Source organism: Oncorhynchus nerka, linkage group LG4, assembly GCF_034236695.1.
Source record: "Oncorhynchus nerka isolate Pitt River linkage group LG4, Oner_Uvic_2.0, whole genome shotgun sequence".
NCBI lineage: Eukaryota > Metazoa > Chordata > Actinopteri > Salmoniformes > Salmonidae > Oncorhynchus > Oncorhynchus nerka.
Genome location: NC_088399.1, coordinates 83,745,874 through 83,767,940, shown reverse-complemented (window position 1 = coordinate 83,767,940; position 22,067 = coordinate 83,745,874). Strand labels below are relative to the sequence as shown.

The 22,067-nt window shown below is 47.0% G+C and overlaps 1 protein-coding gene across 1 annotated transcript in view; it reads right to left on the bottom strand.

Annotated features, from left to right (window-relative positions):
• Window positions 1–22,067, bottom strand: part of LOC115128819 (electrogenic aspartate/glutamate antiporter SLC25A13, mitochondrial) — a 106,971-nt gene that overhangs the window by 47,777 nt on the left and 37,127 nt on the right. Inside the window, 5 exon segments of the mRNA XM_065017970.1 lie at window positions 907–991; window positions 2,326–2,419; window positions 7,742–7,880; window positions 12,360–12,506; window positions 20,316–20,455. Of these exon segments, the coding sequence (XP_064874042.1) occupies window positions 907–991; window positions 2,326–2,419; window positions 7,742–7,880; window positions 12,360–12,506; window positions 20,316–20,455 (605 nt within the window).

Here is a 22,067-nt window from a genome sequence, read left to right as displayed (position 1 = left end):
GCCAGATGAGGAGGGTTGGAGGTTCAGAGGGAGAGCTGGCCTATAGCCCGCAGAGGCCAGACCACACAGCCCAAAGTGGCTCATTGTGGTGGGACTGGCGTCTCTACCCTGGGCCCCTGCTCCGGCCCGGCCCGGCCTGGAGCCTAGGCTGGCTGCAGTCAGAGGAGGAGGAGGAGGAACTCACCCCACAACACCGCGCTGTCTCACTCTGCAGACCAGGCAGAACTTCTAACAGGAGGGGAAAAAAGAAACATCCATCCATCCAACTTTCTTTCCATTTTTTTTCCTCAGCCGTTTTGTTTCAAACACCCTTCACTCATTTTTAATTTCCCCCCTCAATACATTTGAGATAACTGATTTCGACGGCTGCAGTTGGTCTTGAATTAACATGGTTTTAAAAGTTGAATTGATAAAGATATAATGTCACAGAGAGGTTTCTGATGTCTAATGGTATTTCTATGGAGAGAAGTTGTGTTTTCCTTAGCAGTTTGTTCACTTGAGAGTCTGACAGAAATAGAGCGAGTGGGCTGGAATTTGGACTGGTATTTTGGGATCCTGTAGTAAGATGATTTTGTCTTCAGTTGTTCATGCTTCATGTTGGATATATCTGTCCTAGTGTATTGCTAAGTGATCTTCGAAATACCCAACAACATCATCAGTGAACTTAAAAGCTCTGACAATTACCAGGACGTTGTTGGAGATGTTTCTATACTACAGTTAGGAAATAACTATGGTCGGGATTCAATCCAAAGCGCGCTGTAACGTAGGTCACTAAACAGCCGACAATGCGCCTTTTAAAAGCCTTGAATTGAATCCCAGCCTATATCTCTGAGTCTGAAAAGAAAGCTAAAACCATCAACAAGTCTTCTTTCTGTCCTGCTTTCTTCCTTTCTCTCTCTATATTACCTGTCTCTGGACCTCGGCCAGGTTGTATGGGAGGGCCCCCTCCTCCAGCGGAGCAATCCTGTCAATGTCCACCAGACCAACACGGCTGGAGGAGAGGAGGAGAGGAGAGAGGGAAAAGTTTCATTGCTTTAAACTATTATTTAGAGAAACACTTCAAAACGTTTATACCATTTCAGTGTTTCTGACTTTTTCCTTCTGACCCTGGTACGATTTAACGATATCTGATATTCAACAATATCAATGACCGACTACCTCTCTCTCCCTCTTTCTCTCTCCCTCTTTCTCTCCCCCTCTTTCTCTCCCCCTCTTTCTTTCCCTCTCCCTCTTTCCCTCTCCTCTCCCTCTTTCTCTCCCCCTCTTTCTCTCTCCCTCTTTCTCTCTCCCTCTTTCTCTCTCCCTCTTTCCCTCTCCCTCTTTCCCTCTCCTCTCCCCTCTTTCTCTCCCCCTCTTTCTCTCTCCCTCTTTCTCTCTCCCTCTTTCTCTCCCCCTCTTTCTCTCTCCCTCCTCTTCTTCTCCCTCTTTCTCTCTCCCTCTTTCTCTCTCCCTCTTTCTCTCCCCCTCTTTCTCTCTCCCTCTTTCTCTCTCCCTCTTTCCCTCTCCTTCTTTCTCTCTCCGATTATTGGGAGCAATTATCTCCTGCATCTCCAATCAGAGGCTGGGGAGACTATTAAAGTATCCCGTTGCCCAGAAATAATCATCAGGTGCTCGGAGAGGGCAGAAATTACCGGTTCTCTACGTCACAGGTCGGCCCTATTGAGCAAGATTCATGGGAACGTGAGCCGTGTACAATTAGAAGAACCACTGGGGTGCTGTATGCTGTGTGGATTCCCCTTTCCCTGTGTGTGTGTGTGTGTGTGTGTGTGTGTGTGTGCGTGCGTGCGTGCGTGCGCGTGCGTGCGTGTGTGTCTCTTTTCTCTGTGTGTGTGTGTGTAAGTTTGTCTCCCCTTCTTTGGATAAATGCTGAGTTTTGAAGGCTTAGTTGAGAGAAAGTGGATTCTTATTCTGGCATCATAGCAGAGCAGCAGTCATGTCTGGCTCTCTTGACCACGCTGCAGTGAAAGCAGACATTTTGAACGAGGAATGACTGGGTCCCAGAGGTATGACGAGCCCCAGTGATCCAATGACAACCACACGCATTAAAGGATAGGCTATTGAAATCCAATAAACTGAAAACTAGCATTAACTACAACAATACATGCTAATGTGGAAATACAATGAGAGGCATGGACTACAATACGCTGTATATCAATGACTCTGGGAAAATGTTTCCCTAATATGGAGCTTCATTCAATATTGCTGGAAATCACTGAGTTCAAAATAAGGCTGAGATGGCTGTGTGTGTGTGTGTGTGTGTGTGTGTGTGTGTGTGTGTGTGTGTGTGTGTGTGTGTGTGTGTGTGTGTGTGTGTGTGAGACTCACCCACGGGACTCAGAGAGGTCGGCCAGTTGGAACAAGATGTCCAGCTCCATTGGAGTCACCTGACCAAACCTCTGGGCTGCAATGATGAACTCCTCTGTTACAGGAGAGAAGGAGAGGAGAGGAGAGAGGCAATGAGAGGCGAGAGAGAGGAGAGATGAGGAGAGAGAGAGGAATGGAGAAGAGAGGCAAGGAGAGGAGAGAGGCAATGAGAGGAGAGGAGAGAGGAGAGGAATGGAGAAGAGAGGAGAGGCAAGGAGAGGAGAGAGGAGAGAGAGGAGAGGAATAGAGAGGAATGGAGAAGAGAGGAGAGGTGAGGAGAGAGAGAGAGGGGAGAGGAATGGAGAAGAGAGGAGAGGTGAGGAGAGAGAGAGAGGGGAGAGGAATGGAGAAGAGAGGAGAGGCAAGGAGAGAGAGAGGAGGAATGGTGAAGAGAGGAGAGGCAAGGAGAGAGAGAGGAATGGAGAAGAGAGGAGAGGAATGGAGAAGAGAGGAGAGGTGAGGAGAGAGAGAGAGGAGAGGAGAGGAGAGGAGAGGTGAGGAGAGAGAGAGAGGAGAGGGATGGAGAAGAGAGAAGAGGCAAGGAGAGAGAGAGAGGAGAGGCAAGGAGAGAGAGAGAGAAGAGGCAAGGAGAGAGAGAGAGGAGAGGGATGGAGAAGAGAGAAGAGGCAAGGAGAGAGAGAGGGGAGAGGAATGGAGAGGAGAGGTGAGGAGAGGAGAGAGAGAGGAGAGGAATGGAGAAGATAGGAGAGGTGAGGAGAGAGAGAGAGGAGAGGGATGGAGAAGAGAGAAGAGACAAGGAGAGAGAGAGGAGGAATGGTGAAGAGAGGAGAGGAATGGAGAATTGACGAGTGGTGAGGAGAGAGAGAGGAGAGGAATGGAGAAGAGAGGAGAGGAATGGAGAGAGGCAATGAGAGGAGAGGAGAGAGGAGAGGAATGGAGAAGAGAGGCAAGGAGAGGAGAGAGGCAATGAGAGGAGAGGAGAGAGGAGAGGAATGGAGAAGAGAGGAGAGGAAGGAGAGGAGAGGAGAGAGGAGAGAGAGGAGAGGAATAGAGAGGAATGGAGAAGAGACGAGAGGTGAGGAGAGAGAGAGAGAGGGGAGAGGAATGGAGAAGAGAGGAGAGGTGAGGAGAGAGAGAAAGGGGAGAGGAATGGAGAAGAGAGGAGAGGCAAGGAGAGAGAGAGGAGGAATGGTGAAGAGAGGAGAGGCAAGGAGAGAGAGAGGAATGGAGAAGAGAGGAGAGGAATGGAGAAGAGAGGAGAGGTGAGGAGAGAGAGAGAGGAGAGGAGAGGAGAGGTGAGGAGAGAGAGAGAGGAGAGGGATGGAGAAGAGAGAAGAGGCAAGGAGAGAGAGAGAGGAGAGGCAAGGAGAGAGAGAGAGAAGAGGCAAGGAGAGAGAGAGAGGAGAGGGATGGAGAAGAGAGAAGAGGCAAGGAGAGAGAGAGGGGAGAGGAATGGAGAGGAGAGGTGAGGAGAGGAGAGAGAGAGGAGAGGAATGGAGAAGATAGGAGAGGTGAGGAGAGAGAGAGAGGAGAGGGATGGAGAAGAGAGAAGAGACAAGGAGAGAGAGAGGAGGAATGGTGAAGAGAGGAGAGGAATGGAGAATTGACGAGTGGTGAGGAGAGAGAGAGAGAGGAATGGAGAAGAGAGGAGAGGAATGGAGAGAGATGAGAGGAATGGAGAAGAGAGGAGAGGTGAGGAGAGAGAGAGGAGAGGAATGGAGACGAGAGGAGAGGAGAGGTGAGGAGAGAGAGAGGAATGGAGAAGAGAGGAAGAGAGGAGAGGAGAGGTGAGGAGAGAGAGAGAGAGGAATGGAGAAGAGAGGAGAGGTGAGGAGAGAGAGAGAGGGGAGAGGAATGGAGAGGAGAGGTGAGGAGAGGAGAGAGAGAGGAGAGGAATGGAGAAGATAGGAGAGGTGAGGAGAGAGAGAGAGGGGAGAGGAATTGAGAAGAGAGGAGAGGCAAGGAGAGAGAGAGGAGGAATGGTGAAGAGAGGAGAGGCAAGGAGAGAGAGAGGAATGGAGAAGAGGTGAGGAGAGAGAGAGAGGGGAGAGGAATGGAGAGGAGAGGTGAGGAGAGGAGAGAGAGAGGAGAGGAATGGAGAAGAGAGGAGAGGTGAGGAGAGAGAGAGAGGAGAGGAGAGGAGAGGAGAGGTGAGGAGAGAGAGAGAGGAGAGGGATGGAGAGGAGAGAAGAGGCAAGGAGAGAGAGAGAGAGGAGAGGCAAGGAGAGAGAGAGAGAAGAGGCAAGGAGAGAGAGAGAGGAGAGGGATGGAGAAGAGAGAAGAGGCAAGGAGAGAGAGAGGGGAGAGGAATGGAGAGGAGAGGTGAGGAGAGGAGAGAGAGAGGAGAGGAATGGAGAAGATAGGAGAGGTGAGGAGAGAGAGAGAGGAGAGGGATGGAGAAGAGAGAAGAGACAAGGAGAGAGAGAGGAGGAATGGTGAAGAGAGGAGAGGAATGGAGAATTGACGAGTGGTGAGGAGAGAGAGAGGAGAGGAATGGAGAAGAGAGGAGAGGAATGGAGAGAGGCAATGAGAGGAGAGGAGAGAGGAGAGGAATGGAGAAGAGAGGCAAGGAGAGGAGAGAGGCAATGAGAGGAGAGGAGAGAGGAGAGGAATGGAGAAGAGAGGAGAGGCAAGGAGAGGAGAGAGGAGAGAGAGGAGAGGAATAGAGAGGAATGGAGAAGAGAGGAGAGGTGAGGAGAGAGAGAGAGGGGAGAGGAATGGAGAAGAGAGGAGAGGTGAGGAGAGAGAGAGAGGGGAGAGGAATGGAGAAGAGAGGAGAGGCAAGGAGAGAGAGAGAGGAGGAATGGTGAAGAGAGGAGAGGCAAGGAGAGAGAGAGGAATGGAGAAGAGAGGAGAGGAATGGAGAAGAGAGGAGAGGTGAGGAGAGAGAGAGAGGAGAGGAGAGGAGAGGTGAGAGAGAGAGAGAGGAGAAGAGATGGAGAAGAGAGAAGAGGCAAGGAGAGAGAGAGAGGAGAGGCAAGGAGGAGAGAGAGAGAGGGATGGAGAAGAGAGAAAGGAAGAGAGAGAGAGGAGAGGGATGGAGAAGAGAGAAGAGAGAGGAGAGGAATGGAGAAGATAGGAGAGGTGAGGAGAGAGAGGGATGGGATGGAGAAGAGAGAAGAGACAAGGAGAGAGAGAGGAGGAATGGTGAAGAGAGGAGAGGAATGGAGAATTGACGAGTGGTGAGGAGAGAGAGAGGAGAGGAATGGAGAAGAGAGGAGAGGAATGGAGAGAGAGAGATGAGAGGAATGGAGAAGAGAGGAGAGGTGAGGAGAGAGAGAGGAGAGGAATGGAGACGAGAGGAGAGGAGAGGTGAGGAGAGAGAGAGGAATGGAGAAGAGAGGAAGAGAGGAGAGGAGAGGTGAGGAGAGAGAGAGAGAGAAGAGGAATGGAGAAGAGAGGAGAGGTGAGGAGAGAGAGAGAGAGGAGAGGAATGGAGAAGAGAGGAGAGGTGAGGAGAGAGAGAGGAGAGGAATGGAGAAGAGAGGAGAGGTGAGGAGAGAGAGAGAGAGAGAGGAGAGGAATGGAGAAGAGATGAGAGGTGAGGAGAGGAATGGAGAAGAGAGGAGAGGCAAGGAGAGGAGAGGAATGGAGAAGAGGAGAGGAGAGAGAGAGGAGAGGAATGGAGAAGAGAGGAGAGGTGAGGAGAGAGAGAGGAATTGAGAAGAGAGGAGAGGAATGGAGAAGAGAGGAGAGGAGAGAGAGAGGAGAGGAATGGAGAAGAGAGGAGCAGTGAGGAGAGAGAGAGGAGAGAGAGAGGAATGGAGAAGAGAGGAGAGGAATGGAGAAGATATGAGGTGAGGAGAGTTAAAACATCAATGCATAATAGTTTTATTTATACTTTATCTGAGTCTTGCTTTGCATTATGCGTGATGGATACTCCCACTTTATGTATCTGGGATTTATACAGGTGATCTCAGATGAAAACCTATCTTTCCCAACATCCAACTTTTGTGCACTACAAAAGTAGTACACTGTAAAGGGAATAGGGTTCCATTTGGGACTCGGGGCTGGCTTACAGTATGATTTCTATAGCTCTGGTATCTGGTATTGAGTGACGAGCTTATTCAAAGAGCAGCAAGTGTTCTTGCTGTGTTGTCCCACAGAGATCAGCTAGCTCAGTTTACCCCCAGGCTCTGACACAACACACTGTCTGTCAGGGGAATCACAGATCACACACACAGATAACTCTGTCTAAACTATCCACACACAAAGATCAGCTGACTGTCCAGCTATACACAGACATTACATGACAGTCAGTCTATATATGATACACAACATCACCAAATGGTATACAAGATAATCACCGGTTGCTATTAAATCTACACAGGCCTAAGTGCTAGTCCCAAATTTCCGGTCTGCATACACAGAGAAGACTAACATTCATCTACATCTACACAAAACAATCACCTGTCTCTGTCATATATACTCTATGTAGCAGACCACAGAATGAGTTGCATTCACTTCATTGAAGGTAATGTTGTAATCAGCCCTGCCCTAGGTAACCACAGCGATGACGTCCCAAACCACCATACATACGGAACCAATCAGGCTGGATGGTGGGGGTCAGGGAGAGGGAGAGAGAGAGAGAGAGAGAGAGAGAGAGAGAGAGAGAGAGAGAGAGAGAGAGACGTGGAGCTCTGCACGCACAGACCAGGTCCCAGTGGGGCCTAATGACTGGCTAGGGGCCACCACAGCCCAGCCACGGCCACGCCATGGTGGGAACAGCCAAGGAAACTCAGGCCCAGGCCCACACCCCCGATAAGGCCCGATAGCATCACACTCACATACCCAGAACCCCAGAGCCATGTGGTGGACTGACCTACTCAGCCTCAGCCCTGCTCAGTCTGAGAGTGAGTGTGAGAGAGAGAGAGAGGGGGGGGGGTGATGTTGAAGGGGACTGTTGCGCTAATTATTGCGATAAGTCTGACTTAATACATGTCAACTGTCATTTCATGTAAAATCATTACACATTGTGTATGTTTATCCTTTCCTCTCTGCTATTTGTGATGTGTGAAACAACTGTTTGGTCTGTACTGACCATCCACCCTTTAATGGTTTAAGGTAGAATTTGGGCAGGGTTAGCTGATCCTAGATCTGTGCCTCAGGGGCAACTCCTAGCCAGAGCCAAGGAGGATGTGTCACAGACAGGCCCAGTGAGAGGCCCGCCACTGCTGCTGAGCATTCTGGGTAAACTGCCTATGTGTCTGTTGGGACGCATCCAGCAGGGCCAATCAAATGTAGACAAGGAGGAGGAGGAGGTGGGGGGGGGGAGTGGAAAGAAGAAAACAAACAAAAGAAAAACAACAACACACAACCACAGTATGTGTGTGTTTGTGTGTGTGTACATGTGTGTGCATGAACGTGTGTGTGTGTGCGTTCATGCACGTGTGTGTGCGTATGTGTGCCTACCAACCTTTAGTGACTTCCAGGACTCTACTGCTCCCAGCCAGTGTGGTGTAGATCTTCCTAATGAGATCCATGTTGTTGAGGAGAGAGTTGAAGCCGTTAAAGTAGGAGAAACTGACCTGGTGAGATGTACTGCCCCCGGCCACCTGCGACAGAGAGGGGTGGAGAGAGAAAGAGAGAGAGAGAGAGGAGGGGAGAGAGAGAAGTAGAGAGGTGAGAGAGAGAGGAAGGGAGGGGAGAGAGAGAAGTAGAGAGGAGAGGTGAGAGAGAGAGGAAGGGAAGGGAGAGAGTCACCGAAACACACAAAGTGACATTCCCATTCAATGGTGGGATGGAGGGATGGTGGGATGGAGGGATGGTAGGATGGTGGTATGGTGGAATGGAGGGATGGTGGAATGGAGGGTTGGTGGGATGGAGGGATGGTGGAATGGAGGGATGGTGGGATGGTGGAATGGAGGGATGGTGGAATGGAGGGATGTAGGGATGGTGGAATGGAGGGATGGTGGGATGTAGGGATGGTAGAATGGAGGGATGGTGGAATGGAGGGATGGTGGAATGGAGGGATGTAGGGATGGTGGGATGGTGGGAAGGTGGAATGGAGGGATGGTGGAATGTAGGGATGGTGGGATGGTGGGATGGGGGATGGTGGAATGGAGGGATGGTGGAATGGAGGGATGGTGGGATGTAGGGATGGGAGGATGGGGGATGGAGGGATGGTGGAATGGTGGGATGTAGGGATGGTGGGATGGAGGGATGTAGGGATGGAGGGATGGAAGAATGGGGGATGGTGGGATGGAGGGATGGTGGGATGTAGGGATGGAGGGATGGTGGGTTGGAAGAATGGGGGATGGTGGGATGGTGGCATGGAGGGAAGGGGGGGATGGAGGGATGGGGGATGGTGACATGGAGGGATGGGGGAAGGAGGCATAGAGGGATGGAGGGATGGAGGCATAGAGGGATGGAGGGAAGGGGGATGGAGGGATGGGGGATGGAGGGATGGTGGCATGGAGGGATGGGGGAAGGAGGCATAGAGGGATGGAGGGATGGAGGCATAGAGGGAAGGGGGATGGAGGGATGGAGGGATGGAGGCATAGAGGGATGGAGGGATGGGGGATGGAGGGATGGGGGATGGAGGCATAGAGGGATGAGGGAAGGGGGATGGAGGGATGGGGGATGGAGGGATGGTGGCATGGAGGGATGGGGGGAAGGAGGCATAAAGGGATGGAGGGATGGAGGCATAGAGGGATGGAGGGAAGGGGGGATGGAGGGATGGGGGATGGAGGGATGGTGGCATGGGGGGATGGAGGGATTGGGGATGGAGGGATGGAGGGATGGAGTAAAGGAGAGAAAATAGTTAATAGAGTTAACACTTAAAATAGAGACTTAAAGTGTATGAACTGCACACTGTCCTCCCAACACTGTTCTCCCAACACAACTCTTTCACTGCACACTGTTCTCCCAACACAACTCTTTCACTGCACACTGTCCTCCCCACACAACTCCTTCACTGCACACTGTCCTCCCAACACAACTCTTTCACTGCACACTGTCCTCCCAACACAACTCTTTCACTGGACAGGGTTCTCCCAACACAAATCTTTCACTGCACACTGTCCTCCCAACACAACTCCTTCACTGCACACTGCCCTCTTAACACAACTCTTTCACTGCACACTGTCCTCCCCACACTGTCCTCCCAACACAACTCATTCACTGCACACTGTCCTCCCCACACTGTCCTCCCAACACAACTCTTTCACTGCACACTGTCCTCCCAACACAACTCCTTCACTGCACACTGTCCTCCCAACACAACTCCTTCACTGCACACTGTCCTCCCAACACAACTCCTTCACTGCACACTGTCCTCTTAACACAACTCTTTCACTGCACACTGTCCTCCCAACACAACTCTTTCACTGGACAGTGTTCTCCCAACACAACTCTTTCACTGCACACTGTCCTCCCAACACAACTCTTTCACTGCACACTGTCCTCCCCACACTGTCCTCCCAACACAACTCTTTCACTGCACACTGTCCTCCCCACACTGTCCTCCCAACACAACTCTTTCACTGCACACTGTCCTCCCAACACAACTCCTTCACTGCACACTGTTCTCCCAACACAACTCTTTCACTGCACACTGTCCTCCCAACACAACTCTTTCACTGCACGCTGTCCTCCCAACACAACTCTTTCACTGCACACTGTCCTCCCAACACAACTCCTTCACTGCACACTGTTCTCCCAACACAACTCTTTCACTGTACGCTGTCCTCCCAACACAACTCTTTCACTGCACACTGTCCTCCCCACACTGTCCTCCCAACACAACTCTTTCACTGCACACTGTCCTCCCCACACTGTCCTCCCAACACAACTATTTCACTGCACACTGTCCTCCCAACACAACTCTTTCACTGCACACTGTCCTCCCCACACTGTCCTCCCAACACAACTCTTTCACTGCACACTGTCCTCCCAACACAACTCCTTCACTGCACACTGTTCTCCCAACACAATTCCTTCACTGCACACTGTTCTCCCAACACAACTCTTTCACTGCACGCTGTCCTCCCAACATAACTCTTTCACTGCACACTGTCCTCCCCACACTGTCCTCCCAACACAACTCTTTCACTGCACACTGTCCTCCCCACACTGTCCTCCTAACACAACTCTTTCACTGCACACTGTCCTCCCCACACTGTCCTTCCAACACAACTATTTCACTGCACACTGTCCTCCCAACACAACTCTTTCACTGCACACTGTCCTCCCAACACAACTCCTTCACTGCACACTGTTCTCCCAACACAATTCCTTCACTGCACACTGTTCTCCCAACACAACTCTTTCACTGGACACTGTTCTCCCAACACAACTCTTTCACTGCACACTGTTCTCCCAACACAACTCTTTCACTGGACACTGTTCTCCCAACACAACTCCTTCACTGCACACTGTTCTCCCCACACTGTTCTCCCAACACAACTCTTTCACTGGACACTGTTCTCCCAACACAACTATTTCACTGGACACTGTTCTCCCAACACAACTCTTTCACTGCACACTGTTCTCCCAACACAACTCTTTCACTGGACACTGTTCTCCCAACACAACTCTTTCACTGGACAATGTTCTCCCAACACAACTCTTTCACTGGACACTGTTCTCCCAACACAACTCTTTCCTGTCACAGGAATTATGTCTCTCCATTTAAGTCTGTTTAAAAGGACATAAAGTAGCATGGGTAAAATATTCCGGATATTCATCTTGTACTGTTCTAGATTGTGGGGGTGGGGAGAAAAGACTGGAAACCATCCGTTTCACTAGATGGCGCTGTTTGCTTTACAGACACAGCAGTGTGCCCAACGCAGCTTGCAGTGAGGGAGAGAAGCCATCTGCAGGAGGAAGAGGCTACTTGGGTTGAAGCTTCTCCTTTCCTTACAAAAAGATCCATTTATCTCAAATCCAAAAACCAAGCAACCTCTGCTGTTCACTGAAACATCATATTACTGTGCCCTGGCCACGACATCTACACCCGAGCCATGTACAGGGACACAAAGGGAGAGAAAATAAAATAGTTGGGAAAACTGAGCATTCTATTTATCATGTATCAGTGTGTGTGAGAGAGATTAGAGGGAGAGTGTGTGTAAATGTTTGTATAGTGTGTAGGCCTTGTCTTAAATGTGTCTGCTGTAATGGCAGTGAGTGTGTGTTTACTAACATGGACCCTGAGATGGCTGGTTTATGAGGTAAACACAGTGAGTGTGTGTTTACTAACATGGACCCTGAGATGGCTGGTTTATGAGGTAAACACAGTGAGTGTGTGTTTACTAACATGGACCCTGAGATGGCTGGTTTATGAGGTAAACACAGTGAGTGTGTGTTTACTAAAATGTTTATGAGGTAAACAATGTGGGAGAAATGACAGAGTTCACTAGGTGTTTATAAAAGGGGCTAGACGTGGAAGGAGACACACACACACACAAGGAAAACAGACAGAGACACAAACAAACATGTGACATGAGACATACTGTACATACTCACTCACACAAACATACCATACTTGTGTTCATTTTTTCTATCACACACAGAGAGAGAAAAAGAGAGGACACGAAAACAGCCGTGTGTGGTTGTGTGTGTGTGTGTGTGTGTGTGCATGTGAAGGGAGAGACATTTAGCTGCATGGTTTGATGCCAGAGAGGTTTGAGGTAGCCCTTTCCTGCAGTCAAATGACCTATTGGCCTCATGGGTGGAATGTTATTAATATTTTTCATAATTTCATCATGAATCAACTTTTCTTGTTTTTTTAAATGTTGTCTTCTCTGATGTATATAAAGTGTAATATTGGGATGCAGACTGGAATACATTTCAACTCTAAATCTGACTTGGTACAGGTGTCTTATTTTTTAAGCCCATGTGTGAGGTGGATACTTTTGTTTCAAGTAGATTTGTTTAAGACTACCAAGAAAGACTGTGTGACCCTGATTTAGCCCACTGCAGTAAAAGGCTTTAATGACACGTTAGGGGAAGGAAAGGGAGAATTATAGAGGAAGAGAGCGAGAAGGATGAGGGATAGAGGGAGAGAGGGAGGAGAACCAGAGAGCCAGACCCACCGCCACCAGGCTCTCCTCCACAAAGGGTGTGAGCATGTGGGGCCGGATGGTGACCATGATGTCCCTGAAGTCCAGGGCGGAGATGGAGCCGCTGTGGGCCTTGTCCCTCTGAACAAAGGCCTGCCGTGCATGTTCCAGCTGCATCTCCTGGGGAGGAGACAGAGGAACACACACACAGATTAACAACACACATAGACATATACACACGCACGCACACAGCCTTTAAATCACATAGATACCCTTTAAATCACAAAGATACACAGCCTTTAAATCACATATATACCCTTTAAATCACATATATACCCTTTAAATCACATAGATACCCTTTAAATCACATAGATACCCTTTAAATCACAAAGATACACAGCCTTTAAATCACATAGATACACAGCCTTTAAATCACATAGATACACAGCCTTTAAATCACATATATACCATTTAAATCACATAGATACCCTTTAAATCACATAGATACCCTTTAAATCACATAGATATACAGCCTTTAAATCACATAGATACACAGTCTTTAAATTACATAGATACACAGCCTTTAAATCACAAAGATACACAGCCTTTAAATCACATAGATACACAGCCTTTAAATCACATAGATACCCTTTAAATCACAAAGATACCCTTTAAATCACATAGATACCCTTTAAATCATACAGACATTCCTAGCTTCAGAGACATAGAGCAACAAACACTCGGACACAAACAGAGACATCGTCCTGTTCGGTTAAACCCGGTAACATTATATTTCTGTGACATGATTTAGACATGTTGTGCAAAACGTTGTCCTCTTATAACATTTTAATGACTTCAGGTGTACCTACAAATACACACATACACTTCTCGGAGAAGCAGGATGGCCGTTGATGACCCCCCTGACGCCATTTTCCCTCTCAGTTACAGGGAAACAGCATTTGGCGGAGCTGCCGTAATTTGCTCTCTCCTCCTCCCCTCCCCTCCCCTCCCCTCTCCTCTCCTCTCCTCTCCTCTCCTCTCCCCTCCCCTCCCCTCCCCTCCCCTCCCCTCCCCTCCCCTCCCCTCTCCTCTCCTCTCCTCTCCTCTCCTCCCCTCCCTCCCCTCCCCCTCCCCTCCCCTCTCCTCTCCTCTCCTCTCCTCTCCTCTCCTCTCCTCTCCTCTCCTCTCCTCCCTCTCCCCTCCCCTCCCCTCCCCTCCCCTCCCCTCCTCTCCTCTCCTCTCCTCCTCTCTGTCCTCTCCTTCTCCTCTCCTCTCCTCTCCTCTCCTCTCCTCTCCTCTCCTCTCCTCTCCTCTCCTCTGTCCTCTCCTCTCCTCTGTCCTCTCCTTCTCCTCACGCTGCTGGTGTTTCTCTCACCAGTCCAAATCCCCCATTAAGGCACTCCAGGGGATACACATGCAGACTGGCTAATCACCTAACTGCTCACTATTTCACAACACACACACGGCACAGCAGCTTCCTCCTCTGTGGATCGTAGAGACAACAGACAGGCTCATGGGAAGACTCCAGTGGGGCTTTGAAATGAAAAGCCATTATCACTACTGTACCTGTGACCACACGTCTGGTGAGATACCCTGTAAACAATACCGCTTCCTCTGGGGCTCATACTGAAAATACCACAATTCAAACAACTGTAAAACTTGGAATACCAATAGGGTAGTTACTGACTTTATTTCAGTAAATTAGAGATGTTATTGAATATTATTTTTACATGGATTTTGACTATAAAAACTCTACTTCCTCAGTACATCCTTTGTCATAAGAACTCCTGTGTCTAAGTCTGAGTGACTAACATTTTTGATAACATAACAGGCCCCAGGCTACACTCAATAACCCCAGAAAACAGTTTCAGGAGATTGACACCTACATAAAGCTGAAAACAAAGGGGAGAATAAGTAGAGACATTTATCCCAAAAGAGGTGTGATCTGCAAACCAGGTTTCTGTGAGAGCAGGGTGTCAGGAACAAGCACTTATGATTCTGCCTAGGAGCTCGTCAGCTACCTACTGCCATATATAACGATCAGTTAGGAGAGTCATCATTAGGGGAGGTTATAGTGAATGTACTGGGGGGGAAACCATACAAAGGAACATATCGCAAATAAACAAATCATTTGGGAATGGGACAATCCCAAAGACGCCTTTCAGTTGGTTTTTGAACCTTGGGATGAATAGGTCCAAACCAATAAACATGTGTGGGGGGAAAGAAACTACCACAGATAAAACAGCGAATGAAAAAAGAACTGGAGCGGTATAGTCAAAACAAGAGAGAAAGGAGGAGAAAAAGAGAAAATAAAAGCCTGTGTGTGTAAAGGAAAAAATATCCCTGAGCTATATAGGCTGGACAACACAGCAGAGTTAGGAGCTGCCTGGACAACACAGCAGAGTTAGGAGCTGCCTGGACAACACAGCAGAGTTAGGAGCTGCCTGGACAACACAGCAGAGTTAGGAGCTGCCTGGACTGCCACAACCACATGGAACAACAGAACAATTGCGGTCCAGAATCTAGTCAGTTTACAGTTTTATTGTAACTGAGTGTTTTAGAGACATGGTTTTCATTTCAGGAGGAGAGCTTAGCCTCTGACGACCAAATCACAGACCGCCACAGTATTTACACTCACTTTAATTGTTCCTGGACTGGACGGAATAAAAAACATTTGACGAGCCACTTCTGTTTTGGGTTTCGATACGAAAGGCGTTGGCGTCTTTCCTGCTGTTTAAGGTCTTTAAACAATGGAATACCTACAGGAGAAATACTGTACAGATTCCCTCTAACTGTTCCCAGTGGTTCCGATCAACACACACCAGATTAAAGTCATTACTGACCCTTAAAGCTACAGTCTGGGATTCTGTTTTTCCCCCAGCTAAATTGGTGAATATCAAGCATTGAAATTACCATTGAAAACACAACCCCAGATTATAGACTGTAGCTTTCAAAGCCCAGACATAACTTAACAAGGCCACTTTAATGCCCTCCATCCATGTTCGGTGTGCCAGCCACAGACCTATACTGTATATTGGTGCCCAAATTCCCAAAACAATGAATTTAGCAGTGTTGATTGTATTATTGTTTGAGCATAGGAACATAGTATTAGCCATGGCAACATGTGCAGAATTGCAGAAAATTAGCTTTAAAACGGTTAAATGTTCTCTCAGCTCCATGGCAGAACATGTAGAATCGCATGAAATTAGCTTTAAAATATACAATTTTTCTCTCACCTCCATGGAAAAATGTGTAGAATTGCAGGAAATTAGCTTTAAAACAGCAATAATTTCTCTAATCTTAAAAATGTACAAATTTCTCTACACAGCCAAGATGGGGGGCTCTAAAATTCAGCCGCGCTGACTGTCCGACCGTGCCCATTGCCTCTGCCACGTCCACCACCTAAGCTCCTTTCTGATCGTGAAAAAAACCCTGCATGTGGGAAAAAAATAATGGTTGCATCCTAAATCGCACTCTATACCCTACATAGTTCACTACTTTTGACCAGTACCCTCCTTGCCCTGGACAATAGTACTGCACTATATAGGGAATAGGGTGCCATTTGAAATGCAAATCATGTCATTTTGGAGAATCTCTGGCATCCACCGAGACAGTAATTGGCGAGAAATTTGCAGCGCAAAAGTTTTTCCGGTTCTTGTGTGCATCTGGCTCGTCATCATTATGGATGATTATGCAAGTAAACACAGTGTATAAGGATGACTAACCCCATTTGAGGAAACCACTGAAAATAAACCATAGTATATACAGTACACAGTTTATTAGGTACACCACCCCATTCACGAAAATGGTTTGCTCCTACAGACAATGAGTCACATGGACGTGGCTTGCTCTATAAAGCAGGCAGACAGGCATCGAGGCATTCAGTTACTGTTCGCTTGAATGTTAAAATGGGTCAAACGAGTGACCTAAGCAACTTTGAGCGTGGTGCAGTGGTATGATCACTGGTGCCAGGCGCGCCGGTTACAGTATCTCAGAAACGTTCTGGGCTTTTGGGCTTTTCACACACAACAGTGTCTAGGGATTACAGAGAATGGTGCGACAAACAAAAAAACACAGTCCTGTGGGCAAAAACAGCTTGTCGATGAGAGGTCAAAAAAAAATGTCAAAAATCGTGCAAGCTACAGTTGTGTGCAGAACGGCATCTCGCAATGCACAACTCGTCAGTCCTTGTTACGGATGGGCTACTGCAGCAGACGACCACACCAGGTACCACTCTAAAAACAAGAAGAAGAGGCCCCAGTGGGCACGTGATGGCCTGGCCCGATGCATCCCAGTTCCTGTTGAATCAGGATTTGGCGTAATCCTGCCAGGTGTCAACAGTACATACTGGTGGCGGTGGTGTCATTTTAAATTTGTATTTATTTAACCCTTATTTAACCAGGTACGTTGACTGAGTGTGGGGAATGTTTTCCTGGCACGGGTTAGGTCCTTTCATACCAATTGAGCAATGTTTCCATGCCCGAAGAATTCAAGCTGTGCTGGACGCAAAGTGGGGTCCGAACCAGTACTAGATGGGTGTACCTAATAAACTGGCCCCTGAATGTACATACAGTATATTTGCTGTATAATAAAAGTATGTATTATTGCAATTATACTGCGCTTAACTGTGAGATACACAGCTTAAATCTGTATTATCATTCATATTACAAGGGGGAATAGTAGTAGTTAATTAAAATAACTGAATAACTTAAAATAACAGTAAAGGTCTTCACTCAGGTCTAAGTGGATTTATAACAACCATTTTCTCCTCTACTACTGGGAAAACACTTAAATCACAGCCCCTGAATTAAATAAGAACCACAGAAAAAATGACTTTTCTGACTCAGTTATTATGACATGAATCAATAGCTATGAAATTGGGGCAAACTCACTAAATGAAGTGAGTGAAATAGGAAATGTGTATTTCATAGTTGAGCTATGAGCATTACTGCTGCACTTCTGGTATGAAGTATTGGAAACCACTGGAGTCGAACTGTGCAAGCCCTGAATGCAAAATATTTCCCTAATGTAACTGGCTGCAACACATGCATGCACGCGCGCACACAGAGACACACAGAGACACACAGAGACACACAGAGACACACAGAGACACACAGAGACACACACACACACACACACACACACACACACACACACACACACACACACACACACACACACACACACACACACACACACACACACACACACACACACACACACACACACAGACCCACACACACACACAGACCCACACACAGACCCACACACACACAGACACACACACACACACACACACACACACACACACACACACACACACAGACCCACACACACACACACACACACAGACCCCCACACACACACACACACACACACACACACACACACACACACACACACACACACACACACACACACACACACACACACACACACACACACACACACACACACACAGAATATCAGTGTGTTCTTCACAGTGCAACCCATCTGGTCCAAGTTAAGTGTAACATAGAAAGCTCATTCAGATATAGTGAGTGTAGATGCAAACTTGGCAAGGCCCTCTCCTCCACTCTCCCTCTCCCCCACTCTCCCTCTCCTCCAGTCTCCCTCTCCCCTGATTTCACGTCTAGACATCATATTGGAAAATGGCTAGCACACCACAAATACAAAAGGAATGCGGCAGCAGCAGCACGGCTGATACGATCCTTTATGGAAGAGAACACGTCTACCTGTTTTCGATAGAAGGGTGTATAGGTGGAGTGGGTTTATATTGGTGGTTACGTCACTTAACTGTAATGGAAAACAAATGCCAGCGTGGTCTAAAGTATAACCTCAGTGTTTCATTAATGCCTAATCAGGACAATATGGCAAGCTGTGTTGGGAAACAGGACCAAGTAGAATCAGGACAATATGATGAGCTGTGTTGGGGAAACAGGACCAAGTAGAATCAGGACAATATGATGAGCTGTGTTGGGGAAACAGGACCAAGTAGAATCAGGACAATATGATGAGCTGTGTTTGGGAAACAGGACCAAGTAGAATCAGGACAATATGATGAGCTGTGTTGGGGAAACAAGTCCAAGTAGAATCAGGACAATATGATGAGCTGTGTTGAGGAAACAGGACCAAGTAGAATCAGGACAATATGATGAGTTGTGTTGGGAAACAGGACCAAGTAGAATCAGGACAATATGATGAGCTGTGTTGGGGAAACAGGCCCAAGTAGAATCAGGACGATATGATGAGCTGTGTTGGGGAAACAGGACCAAGTAGAATCAGGACGATATGATGAGCTGTGTTGGGGAAACAGGACCAAGTAGAATCAGGACAATATGATGAGCTGTGTTGGGGAAACAGGACCAAGTAGATTCAGGACAATATGATGAGCTGTGTTGGGGAAACAGGACCAAGTAGAATCAGGACAATATGATGAGCTGTGTTGGGGAAACAAGCCCAAGTAGAATCAGGACGATATGATGAGCTGTGTTGGGGAAACAGGACCAAGTAGAACCAGGACAATATGATGAGCTGTGTTGGGGAAACAGGACCAAGTAGAATCAGGACAATATGATGAGTTGTGTTGGGGAAACAGGACCAAGTAGAATAAAGACAATATGATGAGCTGTGTTGGGGAAACAGGACCAAGTAGATTCAGGACAATATGATGAGCTGTGTTGGGGAAACAGGACCAAGTAGAATCAGGACAATATGATGAGCTGTGTTGGGGAAACAGGACCAAGTAGAACCAGGACAATATGATGAGCTGTGTTGGGGAAACAGGACCAAGTAGAATCAGGACAATATGATGAGTTGTGTTGGGGAAACAGGACCAAGTAGAATCAAGACAATATGATGAGCTGTGTTGGGGAAACAGGACCAAGTAGATTCAGGACAATATGATGAGCTGTGTTGGGGAAACAGGGCCAAGTAGAATCAGGACAATATGATGAGCTGTGTTGGGGAAACAGGACCAAGTAGAATCAGGACGATATGATGAGCTGTGTTGAGGAAACAGGACCAAGTAGAATCAGGACAATATGATGAGCTGTGTTGGGGAAACAGGACCAAGTAGAATCAGGACAATATGATGAGCTGTGTTGGGGAAACAGGACCAAGTAGAATCAGGACAATATGATGAGCTGTGTTGGGGAAACAGGACCAAGTAGAATCAGGACGATATGATGAGCTGTGGTGGGGAAACAGGACCAAGTAGAATCAGGACAATATGATGAGCTGTGTTGGGGAAACAGGACCAAGTAGATTCAGGACAATATGATGAGCTGTGTTGGGGAAACAGGCCCAAGTAGAATCAGGACAATATGATGAGCTGTGTTGGGGAAACAGGCCCAAGTAGATTCAGGACAATATGATGAGCTGTGTTGAGGAAACAGGACCAAGTAGAGGAACCCAAGTCTGTGTGTGTCAGGCCAGGGGCTGGATGGGCATCAAATAGTACACTGAATACAGACACACACCATAGCTTTTAACACACAGTCTGAATACAGATACACACACACCATGGGCATCACACACAGTGTGAATACAGACACACACACACACACACCATGGTCATCACACAGTGTGAATACAGACACACACACACCATGGTCATCACACAGTGTGAATACAGACACATACACACCATGGTCATCACACAGTGTGAATACAGACAAGCAGGTTAGAGTAAATATCTAACACAGACTGATGGGGTTTCATTGACTTTGTACAATAATGGGTATGCAGGGTCTGAAGGCAAAATGAAAATAACTCGACAAATAGACAGAGTCAGACACAAAGGGAGAGAGGAGGTAAAGGACTAACTAACTGACAGAAAGACACATTGACATGGACAAAAAAGAGCAAGACATTTACTCAGACAGGAGAGAGAGAGAGAGAGAGAGAGAGAGAGAGAGAGAGAGAGAGAGAGAGAGAGAGACAGTCACTCTATGTGAGTGCAAGGTGATATAGAGAATATCAACCCACCAGGAGGAACTGGGTGAACTCTCCGTAGCTGAGGTGCTTGGTCCTCTCCGTGCCGAAGTGCAGCCGCATGAACTCAGAATCCCAGTTAAAGGGGATGTGCTGATGGTTGGTGGTCTGGCTGAAGACCTGCTTCACATCCTCTGAGAAGAGACCAGACAAGACAGGCACCTTTAATGAAATCAGTCCCCTTTTTATTCTGACCCTGTTGACAAACAGACTATTGTAGATGGCTGGTTAGCAGTAGCATTGCTTCACAAGACTCAGTTACTTGCAGACATGGGAGACAATGTTGTGTATTATGTCAGGAAGAAATGTGCTATTATTTTCTATGAAATCGTAGAAATTATCATCATTGACTAGTTTCTTTTTTATAGATTTCATATTAGAAAAGTATGTGTTAATAATTACGAAGGTTACAGGTCCCTGAAACCATAGGTCTAAACAACGATGATGGATAGATATCTGATGGAAGCATTAGACAGTACTGAAGGCCTACCGTAGCTATAAAATATGCAAAGCTATGTGATTATACACTTTTCTAATTCTGTAGGAGTCTCATTCAGTAGAGGTAATGTAGGTGGGAGACATTGAACACCAGCCCAAATGATTACAGCCTCATCAGAGAAACCAAAACAACAGATAGTCAGAAAGAAACCTATTTTTTATTACACCACTAAACAAAAAACGTGTTTCATCCCCTAGCATGTATCAGTGAATGAATAACTTAAAGAGAAATGAGAGAGGGGATCCGTACCAAATTGCACCCTATTCCATAAATACCTTTGATCGATAGTAGTGCACTATTTAGGGAATAGTTATGTCGTTTGGGACACAGCCCAGAGAAATGGTAGTGAGATTTCTTTCCCCAGCCAGATCAGGCCATACCTTTCGGAACAAGACAGCTCCAGCAGGTTTTACACTTTAATGAGGCAAGAAAAATGCTGCATTTACTGGGCAGTGTAACACTGCAGTGCCATTTCCTATTCCAGACCTGCCGTTTATATTATCAGCCTTTATGGACCTGTCAACATTCAGGCAACCTTTTATTCTTCTCTTTTTTGGTCTCTTTGGCTGAACTACAATCCCGTTTTAATGTGTGTTGCATGTCACAGTTTAATTAACTCTATTCCACGAAATGATGGATTTACTTTTTATAAAACACTTAAAATTAACATCCCTTCATATAAAAATATCTGTTTTTCCGCGATCACTTAATAGGAATTACACAGGTTATTAACAAACAAGAAAACAACGTAGAAAAATGTAATAAAAATGTATACCAAAAACCCATTTATGATGTGGAAAAACAAACGGTCTTTAATGCAGCTAAGCCACAGCAATTCCTGCTTTCAATACGTTATGAAGGAGTGACTTGTTATTTTGGTCGAGATGGAGAAGGCCACTTCATCTAATGAAAAATTGAAGAAAGAGATAAAATCATGTAATGGATCACAATAAAGCGACTTTGACAAGACCATAATCTCAATCACAAGTTATTTGCTTTCGGTGAAATGGCAGCTGAACGTGAGCGATAAACAGCAGTGTATGGGCATGTGTAATGTTTTTCATGCAATTTTCCACTTCTCGTTGCATCTCCTAGCGTAGCCACGGTAGCGTCGGGGTAGGCTATATTCATTAACCTTTCAGAAGGCAGAAAAACAACAGAGCTTTTAATTACCAAACCAGTTACACCACGTCACTGATAAATAGTGTAATTGCTCCTTTTAAATATGAACATTTACATATGTGCAT